Source organism: Monodon monoceros, unplaced genomic scaffold (assembly GCF_005190385.1).
Source record: "Monodon monoceros isolate NGI ecotype Baffin Bay Population unplaced genomic scaffold, NGI_Narwhal_1 Super_Scaffold_19, whole genome shotgun sequence".
In the NCBI taxonomy this organism is placed as follows: Eukaryota; Metazoa; Chordata; class Mammalia; order Artiodactyla; family Monodontidae; genus Monodon; species Monodon monoceros.
The window spans coordinates 49,254,214-49,277,473 of NW_021703775.1; the positions used below are offsets into that span (position 1 = coordinate 49,254,214).

A 23,260-nucleotide genomic window follows, 5' to 3' on the forward strand; every position below is an offset into this window, starting at 1 on the left:
TGCCCTGATACCTCCCCATTATCACCCGCCCCACCACACTCCCCCTCTCCTCCTTCCCCCCTCCTTGGCTGGGGAGGGAGGAAACCCGAGAGAGGAAACAGGGCGTTGAAGGAAGGGACTTGGCGATAAGAGCAGAGGCCCCATTGGCCCGAAGGTTGTATGAGCGCCTCCCATTGGCTGCTTTGCCGGAATCCCCGCCCCTCGACCTCCCCGCCCATTCGCCCCTCCCCCGACGCCCCGCGGCCCTCCCCCGCGCCCCTAGCCAGCCCCGCGGCGGGGAGGGACCGACTGGGCGAGTGGCGGCTCCGGCGGTGTCAATGGCTCCTCCTGCCACGGAGCAGCAGCAGAAGCAGCGGCGACGGGGCTGAGGAGGAGAAGGAAAGGCTCCTTTAAGGAGGAGTTACGACGACGCCTCTTTTTCCCCCTATCTCCTCCCTTCACACTCATTTCCCCTTCGCCGAGGAGAGAAGGGGGGGAGGAGAGAGAAGAGGCCGAAGAAAGAGAGAAAAAATTCCTCTCAGAAATCTCTTACAGGGGGTGTGGGGGGGAGGAAGAGAAAAAAAAAAAAAAGAGCCGGGCGCCCCCTGCTCCCTCCCTCCCTTCTCTCCCTCTCTTCTCCTCCTTCTCCCTTCCTCACCCGCCCGCCCACTCCCCCCGCCGCCGGAGACGCCGCTCGGGAGTCGGCGGGACCGGGGTCTGTCTCCTCAGCCGCCGACGCCGCGCTTCGCCTCGGGATCCCCAGGCGGGCGGACGCCCTTTCTTTCTCTCGCTCTGCCCGTCTTTCTCCGTCCCTCGCCGCCGCCCCGCCCGGCGGCCTCGGCCTTCCCCGTGCGTCAGGCCCGCCCGCCGGGCCTCGCTCGGTCTCTGTCTCCGCGGGCCTTTCTCTTGACTCGGGGTCTCGCTCGCTCCTCCGCCCTTACCATCTCCCCTTCCTCTCACCCCTTTTCCTTCCTCCCCCCTCTCCCCACCCCCTTCTCCTGCCCCGGAGCTCGCGGTGCGTGTGCGTGTGTGTGTCCCTCCGCCGACGCCGCCACCTCAGCCCGGCAAATGAACTCCGTCCGAGCCGCCAACCGGAGACCCAGGCGAGTGTCGCGGCCGCGCCCGGTGCAGCAACAGCAGCAGCAGCAGCAACCCCCGCAGCAGCCGCCGCCGCAGCCGCCCCAGCAGCAGCCGCCGCAGCAGCAGCCTCCGCCGCCGCCGCAGCAGCAGCAGCAGCCTCCGCCGCCGCCACCGCCGCCTCCTCCGCTGCCCCAGGAGCGGAACAACGCCGGCGAGCGGGGTAAGGCCGCGCTCCCTCCCCGCCGCCCGCCGGGTCGGACGCCCGGCTGACCGGGACCCGCGGGAAGGGAAGCCGGGGCGGGGGCGGCCTGTGCGCCCAGGGGTGGGAGACGGAGGTTGAGCGGAGGCGGGTCCCCCGGTGCCGCAGTGTCAGCCCGGCTTGGGCCCCGGCCGGCAGGAAAAGCCGCGGCTTCCCGACTCGCCCGGGCTCTAGTTCAGGCCGCGCTTTGTTTGGTTTCGGGGGCTTGGCACCCTCTCCTCCCACCCATCCTTCTGGCTTCTCGGCTCGCTCGCGGACCCCGCAGGAGTCTGTTGGTGGGTGGGGGAAGAGCGAAGAGTGGGATTTCCCCCTTCTCGGCAGTCTTCCACGGTTTGGTCTCCCGTTTCTAATAGGAGGTGGGGGGAGCGGCTGGGAGTGATCGGGTGGTTGGGGCTGGCTGGGGAACTTGTTTTTCCCCCTTTTCTCTGTTAGCCTCCCCCTTCCTGTGGAGGAGGGGAGAGGGGGACTCGGAGTGGTCGGTGGTGCTGGCCGGGGAACTTGTTTCCCCCGCCCCCCTCCCTAAGTCACGGGGTAGGGGGAGCAGCTTCTCTTCTCCCAACCCAACGATGTTTGCTGCGCAGTTTGGCTTTAGTTACAGAACCCCGGGGAAGGACCCGTTAAAGCAAGACCTTTAAGTAAATGTAGAATCCATCGGCCATTTCCAGCCCCCTCCCTCGTGTGCAGTGCAGTTACCCTTCCGCTCTATCTACACCCCTCTCGCCTGTCCCCCCGCCCCGGCGTACCCCCAGGCCACTGTGCTACTCCTCCATCTCCCAGTGGGATTTGAACGCCCCTTCCTTAGAACTGGCCCCTCGGGAGAGAGAGTGTGTGTGCATATCTGTGTGTATGTGTGTGTGTGTGTGTGTGTGTTGTGTCCAAGGCCTAGTGAAATGTGTCATTTGGACTCAACTGTGCAGCTCTGTCTGGTAACCACCATTGTCTAAGGGCTGAGGCTCCGGAGGGTTGGATTCTTGCTTTAGCAAAAATAATGTTCAGTTCTACTTTGAAGATGTGGTTATTTGGGTAGGTTCAGGAGGTGGGGTGTTGCACCTTGGTCTCCAAATGCAACTATTCTCTTTATTAGCTGCTCTCAGTGGGGGTGGAGGTCAGTACCATATTTATGTATACGGTTGTTTTAAGGAGGAGGAGAATTGTTAGGAGACATTTTGCGTGTTTTCGTTGGCGGATTAAGGTTAATTTTATGTGCGTTGGTTGTCACACCTCCTTTGATTAAGGGAATTAAGATTAAATGCTTTTTAAAAATTATACACTTTCCTTAAAAATTGTTTTATTGTTCTTGATCAAAATACTTAACAAATGAAAGAGGGAGATGATAATCTGAAAAATAGTTTAAAGGGTTTTCACTAGTCACTGCTACAGATAGTCCTTGTGAAAGCAGTTTTCTATATGTTGCTTGAAAGAATGTGATGTTTCAAGCCAGTTAGAGGTCTTGTGCAGCATTATTGGTAATGTGTTTTAATGATTCTTGGATACATTTATAATTTTTTTGTAAATTAAAAATATTTGTAGTTTCAACATTTCCTTTTACATTTGCATATCAGGGTTCTCCTGTGTTCCATTCAAATAATATTCAAGTCTTCTTCCAGAATTGGTACTATATGTAATAGAGTTGACTATTTTTTGAGAAAACAGTGACACTGGATTGAAATCATAATACGGATTCTGTTGCTAGAAGTAAGCTTTTCCAAGATGTACTGATTTGTTAATTTACGTTAACAGTGGATCAGATGCTTTCAGCCAAACTTAGTCTCATTGTGTAGTTTTAAATGTTAATTCTGAATCTCCTTTTCACGATTTGTGTGTATTTTCAAACTTAGTTGAGGTCCTTATATCTTGGTCACTTTTCTTCATTTGTTTGAAATTATTAGCTTCTAAAGTCTATTTCCTTTTGAAGTAAAGTGACTTGGTAGTTGGCAGTCACATGCCGGAGTGTCGTTTTTCTTTTCATTGATATCCATAAACTGACTAAGATGTTCATGAATCAGAATTTCAGTATGTGCCCAACCAAATGATAAATCATATTCACTGTAGGGTTGTTACTTTGCTGCTGCTGGTAGGAACTGTTCTGGAGATTCTATGTTGGCACAGAGGGGGAAAGAACTTGCTGATTAGCCTTCAGGGAAAATGCTGTGGGTCTTTTGGAGGGCAAATAAATGGCCTCAAAATGAATGAAACATTAAGATGAATTAAAAGACTAAAATAAAAAAGATTTTGCTAGTTTTATGTAAAACATATGTCATTCTTTGAAAATTGGCATTTTGATTATATTTTAAATGTACAGTTCTCATAATGATCAGAAGCTAGTAGCCAAGAAGAATGCTTTTCATTTTAACAGTTTTATGGAGTATGCAAAGTGTCACTATTTCTGGTTTAAATAGGAAAGGTTTTTTGTTTGTTTGAAAATATGCTGGGTTTCATAATTTTGACAAGGTAATGAAGGAACTACAGCTAATGTTGTGCGTGTGCATGTTTTACTTTTTACTAACTTTTAATGGATATGTAACTCTTGCATTAGAGTCTTAGATAGAGTTACATAATAGTGCATCAGACAGCTTTCCAAGTAGGGAATTGAAGTGAGACTGTTTCAAGGCAACTTAAGTTAATTCAATCTATATAAAAGAATCACTTATTTCATGTAAAGGGTGGACTTAAGGCTTTTATAGTAATAAAAGTTATAGGATAGTGTATTTTTTCAAGCAAAAATTCTGTCAGAACTGGTTTTTAGTTGCTTCTTTGCCCTCATGTTAGTCTAAAAACTTCCTTGACACCTCCTTTGTATTTGAATGTTTGTAATGGCCAATGTTTAAAGAAGAAAGAAACAGCCTTATGGAGTGAAATCTTATGAGGACTTTTCAAAGCCTTTCTTGGGGGAGATTTTCTTACACCCCACATTGAGAAATAATCAGCCTCCGTGTTTCATGGAATGCTTTCTTCATTCATTTTACCCGAAATGGTCCACTGTCTAAAGAAGGAATACAAATCATGAGCATTTTTAGGCTGTTAATTTAAAATCCTGAGTTTAGGATTTCACATACCACTTTAAGCTGGTAGAAAATAATTTGTGTTCCACATAGGGACCCTTTGATAATATATTGCAGATTCAGTGAAACAAAGTAGTGTGGGGTTGGATTTTATATATTCGTTTTCTTTTAAAATCCTAAAAGGATTTAGTTTTTGTAACTTGTTCTGCTGAATTTATCTTGAAATCTATTTGGTAGTCTTTTTTTAGAAGTATGTATGAGGAAAGCTTACAAGTCTGCAGAAGTGCTATGTATTCTGAGCATTTTCAGTTTCTAGTTGTTAAAATTGATTACTTTGAATAGGTATTAAATGCACGTGATTTAAAATTCAAAAGTCCCTTTCCTAAACCTGCCTTCAGCTACCAAATTCTCCTACCTGGCATCAGTCTATTGATTGATTATTATGTCTGCTATTAATTTTTCATTTATTATGTTTTAATAAAAGATGGAATTTGACTTCTGAAAATCTTGATATGGAAGTTTTGGAAAATAAGTGTAATCTTCTAGTTATTGGGAAATTCATAAGATTGAAGTGCTGAAATTTTAACTGTGATCATTTATAGTTCAAGAAATGCAATGAATACAATATATTAATGGTTTTGCTATTAACTTCTAGTCTGAAATAATTATATAGAGTAAAAATGTAATCAGTCTCTTTAATCCCATATTTGTGGGATTAAAATCTCACCTGTTATCCTGGAATTATAGTCTTTTTTTTTTTTAAGTGAACTTTTGAAGTAGTTCAGTATGTATAGTATTACATAAAATATTTCTGATGTAACTACATATTTATTATATGCAACAGTGTCCTTAGTGTTCTATTCATGCATGCTAATTATACTTTTCTGTGGGGTTTTAGCCCATTATTTTACCTTCGGGTTCTTCCTACTGCATACAGAATAAGGAACTTCTGCAACCTTTATAGATAGAAGAGTTCTGGACAAGGAACCTGATTTTTCCTCTTTTAGGAATTATGTACTGTGGGTCACTGCTTTCCCATCTTGTGGCTAAACCTTCAAAATATTTACATGGCCTTAGAAGAGAGATGCCACTCAACTGTGTCTGTATGCGTGTGTGCATGTGTGTGTGTGGCCTGTTTCTCAACACTTAGAAATTATTTGAGGAATAGAAATGGGATAGTGACAATACTGTTGTTAGAGTTCTGCTGATAAGGCCTAAGGGTTGTCCCTATACTGTTTGTCTCTTTCATTACTGGAAATTCTGGCAAACCCGAGGAAAGGCCAACCAGCTTGGAGACCTACCAGGTAAGGCAACAAAGACCCAGTTAGTGAGGACCCTTGAACTTAAGTTAGGCAGAATTCAAGGCTAGTGAGTATTTTCTCAGTTTTTTTTTTTCTATTTGTTTTAATTTTGAAAATAAACAGTCTATAGTAATGAGTTATTTCAACTTGAGGTCTTTTATTGTTCCCTCTTTTATTCCTAACAAGTTACCCTTATTTTGTATCTATCTTGTCCCATTGGTCTCTGAAGGGTACTGTGTTTTAGACCTTCCATTTCTCAAATTTATCAGTCATTTAAATTACATTCTTGTCTTCCAGAGAACTCTGTTTAATATGTGAGGTTGTAAGCAAGGTACCCCCAAATTGCAGTTGTTACCCTCTGAAAATAAAATTATAAAGAAGCAAAATATAAGGGATGAGACAGTTGGGGGTAGTATGATGGCTAGAGCTCAGAGTTAGAGCTAGCTAGATGTGGGTTCTAATCCTAGCTATACCAGTAGTGTTTGACATGGGGCAAACAATGTAACCTCTCTGAGCATTGCTTTATTATCTTTAAAATAGGGACGGTAACACTTGTCTTAGCAGTAATTGTAAAGATAAGAGATAGTAAAGTACCTAGCATATGGTAGATGCTCAATAAATGGCAGCTCTTTTAAATATTAAAAATAATAGGGATTGAAGCAGCCATTTATAAAACTAAACCTAAGAGATAAAATGTGTATGAGTCGCTAAAGAGTTTCCGTCATATCCCAAAATGCAGTCTGGGTGATGTGGTATAATCTCAGAGAAACTGATTTGCAGTTATAAATCACTAATCTTATATCTAATGAATTGAAATATTCTTTGAAAAAAGAATAAGAAATGGAAGAAATGGGTATTTGGAATAATAATAAACAGTGACTCTGTTTCTTCTTATGTACTAGAGTCTGTGCCAGACACTTTTTTTATATACTGTCCCTCTTAGCAATTCTCTACGATGGCTGTTAACGTAGCAGTGAATACGCTTGTTAAGTAGCAGAGAAGAATTTCGAAATTGATTTATATCACCTGGTCTTTCCATAAACAGGGGAAGATACTGAAATACATTTGGCAGAATATCTCCATCACTTTTACAGAAAGGAATAACCTAGCCCTTGCAGCACATCAGTCCCCTGTCTTATCCCATCTTTTCTGTCGGAGGCAGATACAGTAGTCCGATGCCAATGATTGTTAAATCATTTGGTTTCATGTTTTCTGAGTAGCTTTCTGATCATAATTTTACCTCATGTAGATTTGTCTCCAGATGAGATTGCACTGATTGGCTCACATGTTTTTCCAGTTTGTTGATGAGATCACTAAGCACTCATTGTGCAAAGAAGGGTAGATTTCCCTTGAATTACTCATAAGTTATGAATAAAGGGTGTTAAGTCATTTTTTAGTTCATAGTTATAGACTGGACTGTTTCAGGAAGGAAAAAAAATGTGAGTTAAATTAGACTTCAGTAGGAATTTTGACAGGTTTGTAGACTAAATATCCTTTTCTTACCATAGCTTGGTGTCTTTACATGCATAGCTTTGGGTTTTTATATAAGTTTGGTTAACACAAAAAATGTGCTTAAACTTAATCCTTAGAAAATAGAAAAATGAAACTAAGTGACTTCCTTTACATAATTTATTGTAATTGAAGGCAAATATTGAAAATATTTACTTTACTTTGAAAATGAATGTGCTGTGTATTTTTTTATTTTAAAACACCCCAAATAAGATAGCATAGTTAAAAGCAAATGCAAATCATTTAAGTTAGTTGTTTATTCTCCCAATTTTTAAAAATCTAGTTGTCAAGTGTTCTGCCCTTCTAACAGGTGGAAAATTGTATGACTGTGTTCAAAAAAGGAGAAAACATTCTCTCAACTGGTGGCTAAACCTTAAAAAGCATTAATGGGACTTCCCTGGTGGTCCAGTGGTTAAGACTCTGTGCTTCCAGGGCAGGGGGCATGGGTTCGATCCCTGGTCCGGGAAGTTCCGCATACTGCGTGGTGTGGCCAAAAAAACCCCAAAAAAATCCAAAAAACATTAATGTGTACTTTCACATATCATTAGAGATGAGGTGCCATTCATCTTTTTTGTGAAGAGAGCCTACTTTTCTCTTTTCTCAAAGCTTAGAAATATTTCTACTGATAGAAATGGAGTAAGAAACTGTGCTTTAAAATTATTTTTCTGGTAACAGTGATAATCTTAGTTTCACAGTTTTCCCATAGTGTACACTCAGCACTCATATGGTTGAGTTGGGTTGTGTCAGAATCTTTGATTGCTGCAAGTTTGTGTGGAATTAACTGGCTACTATGTGGATTCACCCTTTGGCATTGGTTTCTTTAGTACCATGTGTTGATAGCCTTTACTGGTTTGCTGACTCTACTTGGGTTTAGATATGAGAATTCTTTTTGCACTCAAGTATTGATTTTGTATCTTGCATCCATAGTATATAAATATATATATAATGTGTGTATATATGTGTATACATACATACATATGTATGCGTAAGAACACATGGCTTTATGAGACTTCTAACACTTAGGAGGAAGGGAGTGGGGAAAAGGAAAGGCATAGTCACCTGTTAATAGTTTTGAGGGTTGGTGTGTATATATATGTCATTAGTAATTGATCTACTTTTTTGAAAAAAGAAAAAAATAACAGGCTTTAAGGAAAATTAGAAGTGAGTAGAATTCAGCAATGGTAAGTAGGAGTCACTCAAGTTTGTATCATGGCAGAGAAGATCAAACAAGACTTGTTTAAAATAAATGGAGATGGGTGAAGACACCATATTTTGAAATCCAGTATTTTTGGCAAACCAATTGTATTATAAAAGAAATTGTGGAATTGCTCATTTTCCTTCTTTATATAGAAGAAATTTCTTATTTACAGTTATTTGTTAAAAGTAGACACAGAACTTTGAATCACTATGTTGTACACCTGAAACTTATATAATACTGTACATCAACTATGCCTCAATTTAAAAACGTAGACGCAGCTAATTCACAGTTGTGTGCGAATGACTGATATCTTTGTAATCCTTTGAAATATATTTGCATTTTAAGAAACTATTTGGTCAAATTTTCATATTTTAAGCTCAGTAAAAGTAGGAGAAATAAGCAATTTGGAGAAAGACTTTTTGGGTAGGAGTGCTCCCTCAGAGGCAAAATGAGCACATCAGAGGAGGGGGAGAGTGGAAGATTTTTGCAAGAATCACTTACCTTACATATTTATTTTTCCTAATCGACTACTTCTGAACCTAAAATTTTGTCTAAAGTTTCACTTTTTCTTTCCCCCAAAAGAGTAATTTTGAGTTGATGGTTTGGAGAAAAGAGAAAGAGTTTGAGCAGGTACAAGTGACAGTATGTATGGGTCATTTACATTAACAATGGTCATTTGATTAGAAACTGTCTATATGTAACTTTATATATCTATATGTGTATGTACTATATATATAACTACATATAGTTATTTAAATTGTAGAAATAACTTTTATTAGTTTATTTTAAGATTTATTTATTTATTTTTGGCTACATTGGGTCTTAGTTGCGGCATGGGGGATCTTCTTTGAGGCACATGGGACCTTTAGTTGCAGAACGCGGGCTTCTCTCTCTAGTTGTGGCATGTGGGTTTTCTCTCTCTAGTTGTTGCGCCCGGGCTTCAGGGTGCACGGGCTCTGTAGTTTTTGGCATGCAGGCTCTCTAGTTGAGGTGTGTGAGCTCAGTAGTTGTGGTGCGCAGGCTTAGTTGCCCCAGGGCACGTGGGCTCTTAGTTCCCTGACCAGGGATCGAACCCACATCCCCTGCATTGTATGGCGGATTCTTTACCACTGGACCACCAGGGAAGACCCTATTGGTTTTTTCCAACTTAAGGTTTTGGTGAAAGTATACAAGTGCACACAAATCACTGATGTACAGCTTGATGACTTTTCACAAAGTGAACATATCTGTGTAATCACTAATACCTAGATCAAGAAATAAACTACCAGCATCCCAGAAGTATCCCCCACCCCCACCAGTGCCTTCCCAGTCACTACCCCCAACCCTATCTTTCTAACTGCTTGAATTAGTTTTACCTGTTTTTGAACTTTAAATGTAATCATCTAATATATGTATATGTATAGCTGATTCATTTTGTTATAAAGCAGAAACTAACACACCACTGTTAAGCAGTTACACGCCAATGAAGATGTTTAAAAAAATAATAATAAGGGCTTCCCTGGTGGCGCAGTGGTTGAGAGTCCGCCTGCCGATGCAGGGGACACGGGTTCGTGCCCTGGTCCGGGAAGATCCCACATGCCGCGGAGCGGCTGGGCCCGTGAGCCATGGCCGCTGGGCCTGCACGTCCGGAGCCTGTGCTCCGCAACGGGAGAGGCCCCAACAGTGAGAGGCCCGTGTACCGCAAAAAAATAATAATAAAAAAATAAAATACAAAAAAAATAAATATAATCATCTAGTATGTATTCCTGATTGTTTGACTTATTTTGCTTAATATTTGTATGTCAGTTTCGTCCATGTTGTTGCTTGTAGCAATAGTTCATTCTTGTTGCTGAATAAGATTACATTGTATGAATATACTACAATTTATCCATTCTACAACTGATGGATATAGAGTTGTTTCTGTATTTGGCTGTCAGGAATAGTGCTGCTATGAGCATTTTATATTTATCTTCATGAGCACATATACACGTTCCCTTTAAGTTTTATACCTCAACATATGCCATATTTATCTTTTCCAAGGGCAAAACTTCCATTTACTTTGCAAGAAATGGAAGATAAAACAGCTTTAAGACAGATATGAATATGGCCTCTTATAATTATGTTGTTGAAACTATTTTATTTCAAATATTAGTGTTTTTCTTAAATTTTTTGATAATTCCACTTATGTATCCTTTAACAGTCCGGTATTAGGCAGTTTACCCATCAACTTAATATGCTTTAATTTTCCCCAGAGATCATAGGTTGGGTTATTTTGAGGAGAGGGGAAATCTTTTTTATATTCAGGGATTTTTAAAACTACTGTGGACCTTAATATGTAATTCTGAGTCTTAAGTCCAAAAACTGTTGTTTCTTTTTGCTACTGCCATAATTTTGTTTGTCCTTTTTTGTTTGGAACCCTGTTTCTTACTACTTTTTTAAACTTATCCTTTTAACTCCTGTGAAAATATTTTGCTATTGTTTGGTCAGTTTCATTTTATTTCTTGTTTTTCTGCATATATTGATTATCCTTTGTTATCTTACATTCAGCTTATTTATAAATTATAAAACTTTCACAGAAAAATTGGGGCACATTTTGCTCTCAGGGCTGTTTTTTTAGTCCTTGTCTACATCTCTTCGTTCCTTTCATATAGGAAGGTGTAAAAGTGCCTTTGCCAGCATCATCGATAAGTTCTTCCTGAAGTGAAAGATTGTGCTGAAGTGCTAGTGATTTATAAGCTTGTATACCCTATGATACAAGTATTCCCTGAGATTGACAGATGGGCTCTGTTCTTAAAGAACTACTTGCTTGAAACTGATGATACAGCAGCCTCAGATACCAAAGGAGTAAGATTTCATTATTTCATGTCTGCTCTTTCAGCACTTAACAGTCCAGTGTTAGTACTAACAGTTGTTCTTTCTTGTCTACAGCAAGCAGTGTGGAGAAGACTGTCACCTTCCTTTACATTTTTTTTATCATTTTTTATTTTTTTATTTTTTATTTTTTTATCATTATTTTTAACCATAGCCATAGTCAGTAAATGTTGCTTGTTAAGTTTGGGAGGGATAAGGAGCCTGAGCTTTTTCAAAGTGGCTTATTCTTTTTTCTGCAGTTGTTTCTTAATCTCATTTCTAAATTAGGAGATTTTAAATAAGCTGACTTTTGAGATGGTCTGAAACTCTTTCTGTATCATTTGAGTTACCAGTATAAATAAGTGAGGTCTGAATTTGGGTATTACTATACAGATATATTTCTTGCCTTGATGGAACTTAAAGTTGAGCTAGAGACTGAATATAAATAACATCTGAGATCAAGATGACTTGAAATAAGCGTGTTGGTATTATTTTCATTGTCTTCTGGTACATATTTTTTAAGAATGAATATGTGTGTGTGTGTGTAGGTGTATGTATCTGGAGTTTCATTTATAACCTTATCTTTAGACTGTTTGCCGAGACCATACTCTCTTAGAGAGTTTTCAGTTAAATGCTATTAAGATGAAGTTTTGTTATGACTCCCTACTCTTCGGTTTATGTTTTACCCTTTAATCATTCGTTGAATTACCTTTGTGCCACACTTAGAAAGTTGTTGCAGCTCAAACATTAAGCCAAGTTATAGCGTTTCTACGTAACTGAGAAAGAAACACGTGCCTAGTGAAGGAAATTACCCAGAGTTGGGGTCATTCATCTTGTTTTCATAGTATTTGCCCTTCTTCATTACGTTCATTGTTTCGCCCGTATATGCAGAAACTGAGAGTAGGTTAAAGTTAGATTATGTTGCTAGAATTTAAGCTCAACTGCAGAAATAAAACAACACTTTCGGGTTCTTCATAGCATCTGTAATCCCACATACCTAGTAGTCGTAACTCTCAGGATGCCTTCATAGATTTTTCTGATTCTGTCTTAGTATCTCTGTTGCCACATCTCATGGGGAACCTGTTCTCTATTTCTGAATTACTTGGTTTGAGAACCTCTTAGCTGAAGTCTTTAAAACTGAAAAACTGAGCTGGGAGATCTGGATGTAGTGAACTTGTCCAGGGTCTGTAAAGTTTACATACCAATCATAGACATACTTTGATAACACACACATACACACAGTGAAACTGGGAATAGGCACTCTTGATATTGTGAAGTGTCTAAAATTTTTTGGTAAAATGTTAACAGTAGTGTCTTAGGATGGTGGAGGTGAGATGATTTTTTTAATTCTTTCTATAATTCTTTGTTTTTCGAAGACTGTATATGGAATCTGGAAGGAGGGAGGTTTGTATTTATTTTAAAGAATTTAATAGTTCTGATTGTGATGTGAACTCATTCTGCTTGGTTTGATGACATAGTCCCCACGTGGGTCATTTTAAATATGAATAAAAGCTTAAAACTCTACATTTTTCAATGCTGTAAGTGTGTTTTAAGTACTTATTAATTTATGGACATTTTGGGGTTTTGTATTTATTATAACTTTAGGATAGTAATTGGCTAATATCATATATAGGAAATGAGGATAACTGATGATCAGGAATTCAGAATTAAAAACAAAATTTGATATTTGGAACTTTGAGCCAGTGATACTGTCTTCCCAGGATAAGTTTCTGACTGTAGATTATGGTAGTAAATACATACAAATAATATTTTAATTACATGCCTGGCTGAATGATGGAAGATGGAAATTAAGTGTGCAAATGAACTGGATAGTTAGGGGAAAAAAGATTTATTATTGTTCACAACAGATGGCTACTTCCTCTGTACCCTGGTGGTGTGGATTCATGTCTATTTGATAATTTTATACAGGGGGACTATTTTTTTTTCATAAAACTGGTGTTAGCTCTGAAGAAATTAATGGCTATCAGTTTATTAAGTTCAAACAGGGATTGCTAAGGGAAATTGTTTCATCGTTATCAGTTTTTTAAAAAGCCACGTTCCTCCCCTTCTAAGATATTATATTCTAAGAAGTTTTGGACTGTGGGATCTAATGTGTTTGGGAATAAATAAGAACCTGGCAATGTCGTTCAAAAAATACGGGCCTTTGAAGTTAACTTTAGTAATTAGATTGGAAATTAACTTATCTCACACTCACCTGACTAGTCTTCTGATTATCTCTATAAACCCAAACCAGGAGAAAACAAGCATTTTCCTCTTACAAAATACACTAAAACTTTCATTGAATGAGGTGAACTGTTTGGCTTTTTTTTTTTTTTTTTTTTTTTAAAGTAGGGGCTATTAATATGGTTTAGGGCAAATCAGTCATTAAATGTAGATTCTAGATAGTGATCAACATAGTTTTATGAAGAGCTGATTACAGATATATTTAAAGTGTTTTTCTGAAGTAGTGACTTGGTAGCTGAAGAGGGAACAGGAACAACAGAGCCAGGTTTAAATAAAACACTTTATTCTTTTATGAAGCAGTCATACTGATGTTGTGACAGTTGGGGGAACTTTAAGTTGTATTATATGGAAGCTACAACTTGTAAAAATAGTGCTAGACATTTGCAAATAGATATTTACTAAATGGTTGTTTCTTTTTCCCTTCACCTTCCTTTCCTGGACTCAAATTTGTTCACATAATCACCGATTTAAATGACCAAGCATATTAACTTCATTGATAATCGTTTTAAATGTGATGAGGTTGAGTACTTGAAAAACCAAAAATAGAAATCAAATTACTTTGAATAGTCTGTTAAGAAAAAATGAACAAACAAATGTGCTTTAATCTTTGTAGAAATAACCAAAAAATGAGCAGTAGCTTAGAAATGTTGAGCCAGAAGTAGCTATAGCAGAAAGTGATTTGGTCTGTAGTTGAATGAATCATCCTAAAGTGTGTGTGTGCATGTAAACACAGGAAGTTGTATCGTAGTGATGTTGGAATGGTTGAAAAAAAGATATGTCTATTAGAAAAACTTAAGTGTTATTCTAAAGAGTAATAAGCTAAAGGGCAAATTAAGAACTTTCAGGGAAAGTAAAAAAACAGTCACTTTTAGAATTGCATCAAAAAAAAATTAGGAATAAACCTGATCAAGGAGGTGAAAAACTATGCTGAGAACTATGTAACATTGATAAAGGAATTGAAAATGATTCAAAGAAATGGAAAGATATCTCATACTCTCCAATTGGAAGAATCAATTTTGTTAAAATGGCCCTACTTCCCAAAGCAGCCTACAGATTTAATGTGATCCTTATCAAACTACCCATGACCTTTTTCACAGAACTAGAACAAATAATCCTAAAATTTATATGGAACTGTAAAGGGACCCAGAATTGCCAAAGCAATCCTGAGGAAAAAGAACAAAGCTGGAGGCATAACTCTCCCAGACATCAGACGATACTACAAAGCTAAAGTAATCAAAACAGAGTGGTATTGGCACAAAAACAGACATATGGATCAATGGAACAGAATAGAGAGCCCAGAAATAAACCCACATACCTACAGTCAATCTTCAACAAAGGGGGCAAGAATATACAATGGAGAAAAGACAGTCTGTTCAGAAAGTGATGTTGGGAAAACTGGACAGCTGCATGTAAATCAGTGAAGTTAGAACACTCCCTCATATCATACACAAAAATAAACTCAAAATGGCTTAAAGACTTAAATATAAGGCGTGGTGCCATAAAACTCCTAGAAGAGGACATAGGCGAACATTCTCTGACATAAATTGTACCAGTGTTTTCTTAGGTCAGTCTCCCAAGGTGATAGAAATAAAAGCAAAAATAAATAAATGGGACCTAATCAAACTTAGAAGCTTTTGCACAGCCAAAGAAACCATAAAACGAAAAGACAGCCTACAGACTGGGAGAAAATATTTGCAAATGACCCACAGGGCTTAATTTCCGAAATACACAATCAGCTCATAAAACTCAGTAACAAAAAAAAAACAAGCCAGTCAGAAAATGGGGAGAAGACGTAAATAGGCATTTCTCCAAAGAAGACATACAGATGGCCAACAGGCACTTGAAAAGGTGCTCAACATCACTAATTATTAGAGAAATACAAATCAGAACTACAATGAAGTACCACCTCACACCGGTCAGAATGGCCATCATTTAAAAGTCTACAAATAACAAAAGCTGGAGAGGATGTGGAGAAAAGGGAACCCTCCTACACTGTTGGTGGGAATGTAAATTGGTGCAGCCACTATGGAAAACAGTACGGAAGTTCCTTAAAAAACTAAAAATAGAGTTGCCATATGATTCAGTAATCCCACTTATGGGCATATATCCAGAGGAAACTCTAATTGGAAAAGATACATGCACCCCAATGTTCATAGCAGCACTATTCTCAATAGCTAAGACTTGGAAGCCACCTAAATGCCCATCAGCAGATGAGCAAATAAAGATGTGGCATGTATACACAATGGAATACTATTCAGACAAAAAAGAATGAAATAATGTCATTTGCAGCAACATGGATGGACCTAGAGATTATCATACTAAGTGAAGTAAGAGAGAAAGATAAATATCCTATGTTATCACTTATATGTGGAATCTGAAGTATGACACAAATGAGCTTATTTACAAAACAGAAACAGACTCACAGACATAGAAAACAACTTTATGGGTACCAAGGGGGAAAGACGGTGGGAAGGGATAAATAAGGAGTTTAGGTTTAGCAGATACAAACTACTATATATAAAATACACAAACAGCAAGGTCCTACTGTAGAGCACAGGGAACTATATTCAATATCCTGTTATAAACCATAATAGAAAAGAATATGAAAAAGAATGTATATATGTATAACTGAATCACTTTGCTGTACACCAGAAACTAGCACAACATTGTAAATCAACTATACTTCAGTTAAAAGAAAAAGAATTACTTTCACATGGTTGAAAATAAGTCTTAAAAGAAAAATGTTGCTCAGTTATTTTTCTATATTTTCAGAAGATGGCTAGAGAAAATGAATTTAAATTAGATTGATGATCTATACTGGTGGAAATAACATCTCACTAAAGACTATGTACTTTTCTTTGGTGGTAGCTATTATTATTAGATATTTAAATTATCTTAGAGATGATAAATTAGAAATTATAGAATGTTGGAAATAGAACCATAGTGCCAATTCTTGAGGTTTATTCACTTGCTCAGGTTAGAATTAGAACACAGGTTTCGTTACTCCCAATCGATGATGGTGTTATCTGTTTTTTTTAATACGGATTTATTATTCATATATGTTTTGGCTGCATTGGGTCTTTGATGCTGCGTGTGGGCTTTCTCTAGTTGTGGTGAGCAGGGGCTACTCTTTTTTTGTGGTGGGCAGGCTTATTGTGGTGGCTTTTCTTGTGGAGCACAGGCTCTAGGGTGCAGGCTTCAGCAGTTGTGGCACATGGGCTCAGTAGTTGTGGCACACGGGCTCAGTAGTTGTGGCGCACGGGCTTAGTTGCTCTGCGGCATGTGGGACCTTCCAATACCAGGGCTCGAACCTGAGTCCACTGCATTGGCAGGTGGATTCTTAACCGCTGCACCACCAGGGAAGTCCCGGTGTTATCTGTTCTCTTTCTGGAGTTTCATTATCATTTTGTTCATTTTTCAGTCTAGTGATTTGTTAAACCTGTTGATCTGATAAACTTCTCTGTAATTCCTTAGTTGAACTAAACAAAATTAATTTTTTTTAGAATACTTCTCTTAGTAACTTAAAAAGAATAGGCAAGTAAGATTTTAGTTTGTTTTTTATTGGTTGACTTAATTTTTTTGTTGTTGTTTTGTTTTGGCTGTGACTGGTTGGAATAAATATTGGTATTATTCAGTGTAAGGTAAACCATATTTGACAATAGATTAATATGTTGATTCCCAGTGTAACTGATTTCAGATGTGTAAAAACTGGTTAATGCTTTTGAAGAGGTAAAGCTTTTTTTTTTTTTTTTTCACTACGAATTCAAGTGTCCATTTATGATACTGGTGGTATTTCAGTCAATAAGGAAGTGATTTACTATTCACTAAATAGTATTGAGACCATTGATTATTCATTTGGAAAAACATTCAGTTAATTTCCTACTTTGTACAATAACAAGAAAAACATTCCAAATGATTAAGGAGCTGAAAATTTTTGATTAAAAAAATTTTTTTGTAGTAAAAACATGTAGCGTGAGATCTACTCTTCTAACAAATTTTTAAGCATACAATACAGTATTGTTAACTATAGGCAAGATGTTGTACATCAGATCTCGAGAACTTATTTATCTTTCATAACTGAAATTCTATACGCATTGAATAGCAACTCTTCATTTCCCCTTCCCCCAGCCCTTGGCAGCCACGATTCTACGCTCTGCTTCTGTGAGTTTGACTATTTTAGGTACTTCATATAAGTGGAATCATATAGTATTTGTTCTTCTGTAACAGGCTTATTTCACTTAGGATAATGTTCTCCTAGTAAGAGCTCAGTGTTTTTTAAAAATCTGAGAAGAAAGTACTTTTTTCCTAAGCAAGGCCAAAAAAAATCCAAAAGTCATTAAAGAAACATCAGGAAATTGACTGTGCAAAATAAATTGAAAGATCTATGCAAGAAAGGTGAAAAAACAAAGTTAAGGCAAACAAAAGACTGGAAGAAAAAAATTTACACCTATCCAACATACAAACAATTAATATATATGAGTCTTTATGAAAAAAGATTTAGAGATAAAATATAACTTATTAAGCTGAATCCTCTTTTAAAAACTATCTGCCGTCCCATTCCCCTCCACACTCTGACCCTTCTCAGAAATAACCAGTCATGAATTTGATAACCTGTTCATTCCTTTTTAAAAATATTTTTACATGTATGTGTGCATCTCTAAACATTCATGGTTATGGTTGTTGCTGTGGAAAGTAAGAGCTTGCCTTCAAGATGTTTATGGCTCAGTGGATAAACGGAAATATGAAATATTCTCTCAAAAGACATTTAATGTGTGCCAAGTGAGTGGTATAAATCATGAGTGTAGAAATTTTTAAATGGTTGCTAAATGAATTAATGAATACAGAAGTGTATGAAACTTAAAGAAGTCAGTTCTTTTCTCTTCCTCTATCCTACTCACCAGAGGTAACTGTTAATTGTGTTTGTGTTTACTTTTGAGTTTGTTTAATGCATGTGTATATAAATACACATACTTTTTAAAAAAAATAGATTTATTTATTTACTTGGCTGCATTGGGTCTTTGTTACTGTGTGCAGGTTTTCTCTGCGGCAAGCGGGGGCTACTCTTTGTTGCGTTACGCGGGCTTCTCATTGCACTGGTTTCTCTTGTTGCGGAGCATGGGCTCTAGGCGCGGGCTTCAGTAGTTGTGGCACGTGGGCTCAGTAGTTGTGGTTCACGGGCTCTAGAGCACAGGCTCAGTAGTTGTGGCGCACAGGCTTACTTGCTCCACGGCATGTGGGATCTTCCCGGACCAGGGCTCGAACCCGGAACCCCTGCATTGGCAGGCAGATTCTCAACCACTGTGCCACCAGGGGAGCCCCACATACTTTTTTCATTAAAAAGAAACCACACTGTATGTGTTAATTTGTAAATTTTTCTTTTTACTTAAATATATCTTGAGTTTTTATTTTTTTAATAACAATATAAAAAGTTACCTCATTCTTTTTTAGTTGAATAGTCCATTATGTGAATGTACCACAATTTATATTAAATGTACCTCTATTGATTAATATTTAGGTACTTTTTTTGCTATTATAGGATTTCAGTGTTGTACAAATGTCTTTATATGTTTATGTTACAATTTCAGTAGTTTCATAAAAGTGAGTTACTGAGTCAAAAGAATATTTGCATTTTTTCTTCCAGTTTTATTGAGATATAATTGACATGCAGCACTATATACATTTAAGGTGTATAGCATAATGATTTGACTTATATACACCATGGAATGATTACCACGGTAAGTTTAGTGAACATCTGTCATCTCATACAGTTACAAAATTAAAGAAATAGAAAAAAAGGTTTTTCCTTGTGATGAGAACCCTTAGGATTTACTTTGTTAACTTTGATATATAACATACAGCAGTGTTAATTATATTTATCATGTTGAATGTTACATCCCTGGTACATATAAGTTTGTATCTTTTGACCACCTTCATCCAGTTCCCCCTTCCCGACCCCCCCCCACCTCTAATAACCACAAATCTGATCTCTTTTTCTATGAGTTTGTTTGTTTGTTGAAATATAATAGACCTGCAACACTTTGCTAGTTCCTGGTACCGAATTTGTTTAAAAAAAGTAATCCCACCGTTAAGGAAACTAATCTGAGGGTTAAAATGGTTTGGAAAGACTTCTCAGAGAAAGTGGATACTTTAACTAGATCATGAAGAACAAGTATGTCACAGAGGAAAGGGAAAAAATAACATTCTTAGTAAGAGGAAATGGGCTGGACAAAGGGCTTGGAAGAGTTACCGGGACAGAGGTTTTTTACTCTGTCCTCATACTCTGTTCATCTCTTAGTTTACTTTATGTTGGTGTTTCTTTTCCAATAAGGAAATTAAAGTGGAGGTAGTCACTCTACTGTCTTCAAGGCTTTACTCTACCACCTGTGGGTTAATCTAAATCCTATAGCCCAGAATTCAGTCTTTAACACTTTGGCTGCCTATTTTTCTATGATCTTCTCTTGACAGACTCATCTACATACTGTTCTTGAATGAACCATACACATTGCTAATCTGTATGTATACATACACATACACACACACTGTTAGAAAATTTTGAACTCAGTGGTTGTTTGACTTATGTATTTGATCACTTCCTTTTTACCCCCATGCCTCCTTGGTAGTTACTTATATCCCAATGTCAGGTGCTTACTGTCATTTACAATTGTTGGTAGGGCCATTTATGCTTAATGTGTGAAGGATTATTGGTAAAGATTTGATAATATTTTATGTGGTAAGCTCATTTTATCTCGTTCCATGCACTGAATGTTTTGTTTATAATACTGTTTGGCAACAGAGTTTCTGAAAACTCACCAGAATGTATTTTCCTTATTAATAGATATCTAATATCAGTGAAAGGACTTGTAATACACAATAGAAATTATGTAGAATTTATATATTAAGCATAACAAGAAGAAAATGTTTTTGAAAGCACTTAAGTAGCAATTAGCTATCTTGATATCCATGGGAAAACAAGGAATTTTTATAATAATCATTATAATTACTATTTAGTAGTTATAATATTAATAGCCATCAGTTATTGATCACTTTATTCCAAGTAGAATCCATGACTTTCTGATTAAACAGCCTGAATAAAGTTTGAATTACTGTATTATGCTATTATCAGTAATCATTATCTCCCATGTATCACTTTTTGTTAATATATAAATTTACTTATTTTATTTTTGGCTGTATTGGGTCTTCCTTGCTGCAAGCAGGCTTTCTCCAGTTGCAGAGAGCAGGCTTCTCACTGCGGTGGCTTCTCTTGTTGCAGAGCACGGGCTCTAGGTGTGCAGGCTTCAGTAGTTGTGGCTCGCAGGCTCTAGAGCGCAGGCTCAGTAGTTGTAGCGCACAGGCTTAGTTGCTCCGCAGCGTGTGGGATCTTCCCAGACTGGGCTCGAACCCGTGTCCCCTGAATCGGCAGGCGGATTCTTAACTACTGTGCCACCAGGGAAGCCCCTCCCATGTATCACTTTTTAAAAACACATATTTCTAGGAAATATTTGTTACATGAAAATGATCACTTGCACTGCAGTTACCTGCTTTTAGAAAGCAGGGAGTAATGACTAATCAATTATGCATTTCCCAAGAAAACTTTGAAAATTCAGACAAGCATAATGAGAAATTGAAAGTTAGCAACAATGAAACAGACTAGAGAAAAAACTTACACATTTCTTTTCATTTGCTATAAATATAATACATAGAAATACATGTAGCATTATATATTTTCATTGGAATAATACTGTATATAATTTTGTATTTTCCCTTATTATTCAACATATCATTATTTTCCCACTATAAATATGTATGCATGTATGTATACTTTAATGGCTGCATGCTGTATTTTATGTATACTTGAATTTATTTGGTCATTCCTCTACTGTTAGGCAGGTTCCTTCTAATTTTTTTCTATTATAAGTTACACTGTAAGGAGAAATCATCAGGATCGGCCCTATGAGTTCCAGCATTGAGATTCCCCACCTTTCCAAAGACAACAGTGATAGATTAAACATGCACACATAGTTAATAGTCAGACTTCTGGCATGATTATAGCTGCATAATTCTACATCTTTCCCCTCTAGAAGTCATAAAAATTAAGAATAAGAAGGAGAGGGCTTCCCTGGTGGCGCAGTGGTTGAGAGTCCACCTGCAGATTCAGGGGACGTGGGTTCGTGCCCCGGTCCGGGAAGATTCCACATGCCGCGGAGCCTGCGCGTCCGGAGCCTGTGCTCCACAACGGGAGAGGCCACAACAGTGAGAGGCTGGCGTACTGCAAAAAAAAAAAAAAAAAAAGAATAAGAAGGAGAAAATAAGAAAAATACTTCGACTTTCATTTTCAGTGAACTGAAAGATATAAAATGTAGACTCCAAATTATGTTTAAAGGCTATCAAAAGTATCTTGAGAAGGAGCAGAAGGTGTGAGCTTAAATATATTTATTGAAGTTTAGGGTTCACCTTGAAGTTCAAAAGCTAAATCTCTTGTTTGTGATGACAGGGTTGGTGACAGAAATACCTGGTTTGATTCAGAAAAGAAGAAAAGGTAGAGCTACATTTACACAGAGCAGTATGTACAGGAACCAACTTTTCTCCCTATTCTCTCTAGCATCAAAGGAGGAGAGAGTCTTTGGACTGTGACGTCTGTCCTTCACTCCACACCCCCTCTCCCCATCCTTATTCCTGGAAGCTATGTAAACAGCTGGTTAAGGAAAAATCCAATTTATTTTTTGATGACAAATACAAAAGAGGCTGACATGGCAGCAGAACTTCCAAAGAACAAAGGACCCTGATTAGAAAAATATTGCTACAGAGCACATGAAAATTGTGGCCCACCATTTAACCATACTTTTCTAGAGTTGGAAAAACGTTTAAAAATTCTTCTACAAAAAAAAGAACACAAGAAATGCAGGAACTCAGGGAAAAAAGACAAGGAAGGCAACAGGAGGTGATTAAATGTGAGATAAATTTTCAGAAAATGACAGAAAAGACAATAGATCCAACACACTTAAAATTAAAACTCCTATATAAGAAAACCAAAACAGTGCAATAGAACAAATTTTTATACGTACAGTTAAAACCTAGCTGAACTGAAATGTACCTATTGAAAGGGCACCTGTGCCAGGGAAAACTGACCAGAATGGTCATAAAGATAAAGATTCCTTTGGACAGCCAACTACCCTCCTCATCCCCCCTACAAAGTTCTTTACAAGGGTTTGATGTTAGGCTGGCCTCAGATTTCTGTACAGCATTCAATACCAGAAGATGGTAGAGCAACGTTTACAAGATAAGGAAGCAGAGTGAGAGCCAAAGATTTCATATCCAGTTATGCCATTCATCAAGTGTGAAAGGTATAAACAGAACTCAGGGAATACTGTATATACATGAGCCCTTCTTGAGGTAACTGTTAAAGTATAAACTTCAGCCAGCCGAGAGACATCTGATGAAAGGATTGGTTGTAACCATTGAAAAAATATATATATATATATATATAAAATAACCCTAAAGCCTAAAACAAATGTGGAGATTATGATGACAAATCATAATGTTATATACCTTGATGATGTAGAAATGATAAAAACTAATAAAATTTGAGAGAAGGAAGTTTATAGATTACCTCATTGTAATTACTGGTAGTCAAAACAGTATTTAAAGCTCATAAATCAAGTAGAAGTATAAACATGTTTAACACTTCAAAGGAAATGCTAAAGATAATACTATTGATTGAATTAGGTAAGGGGAGGAAGAGGAAACATGTTTAACATTGTTCTTATTAAGGGACTAATAGGTATTACCTTAAAAATATAAAAATCTAGTGAAATTCTAATTCATAATATGAAAGTTAACCCTTAGAACAAAAATAAAACCT

General features: G+C 37.9%; 1 protein-coding gene across 1 annotated transcript in view; it reads left to right on the top strand.

Annotated features, from left to right (window-relative positions):
* The first annotated feature begins 393 nt into the window (after positions 1–393).
* FBXO11 (F-box protein 11) overlaps positions 394–23,260 on the top strand; it is a 100,113-nt gene continuing 77,246 nt past the window's right edge. Inside the window, exon 1 of the mRNA XM_029231548.1 lies at positions 394–1,279. Within this exon, the coding sequence (XP_029087381.1) occupies positions 1,048–1,279 (232 nt within the window). The 5' untranslated portion in view covers positions 394–1,047. The remainder of the gene's footprint in view (positions 1,280–23,260) is intronic.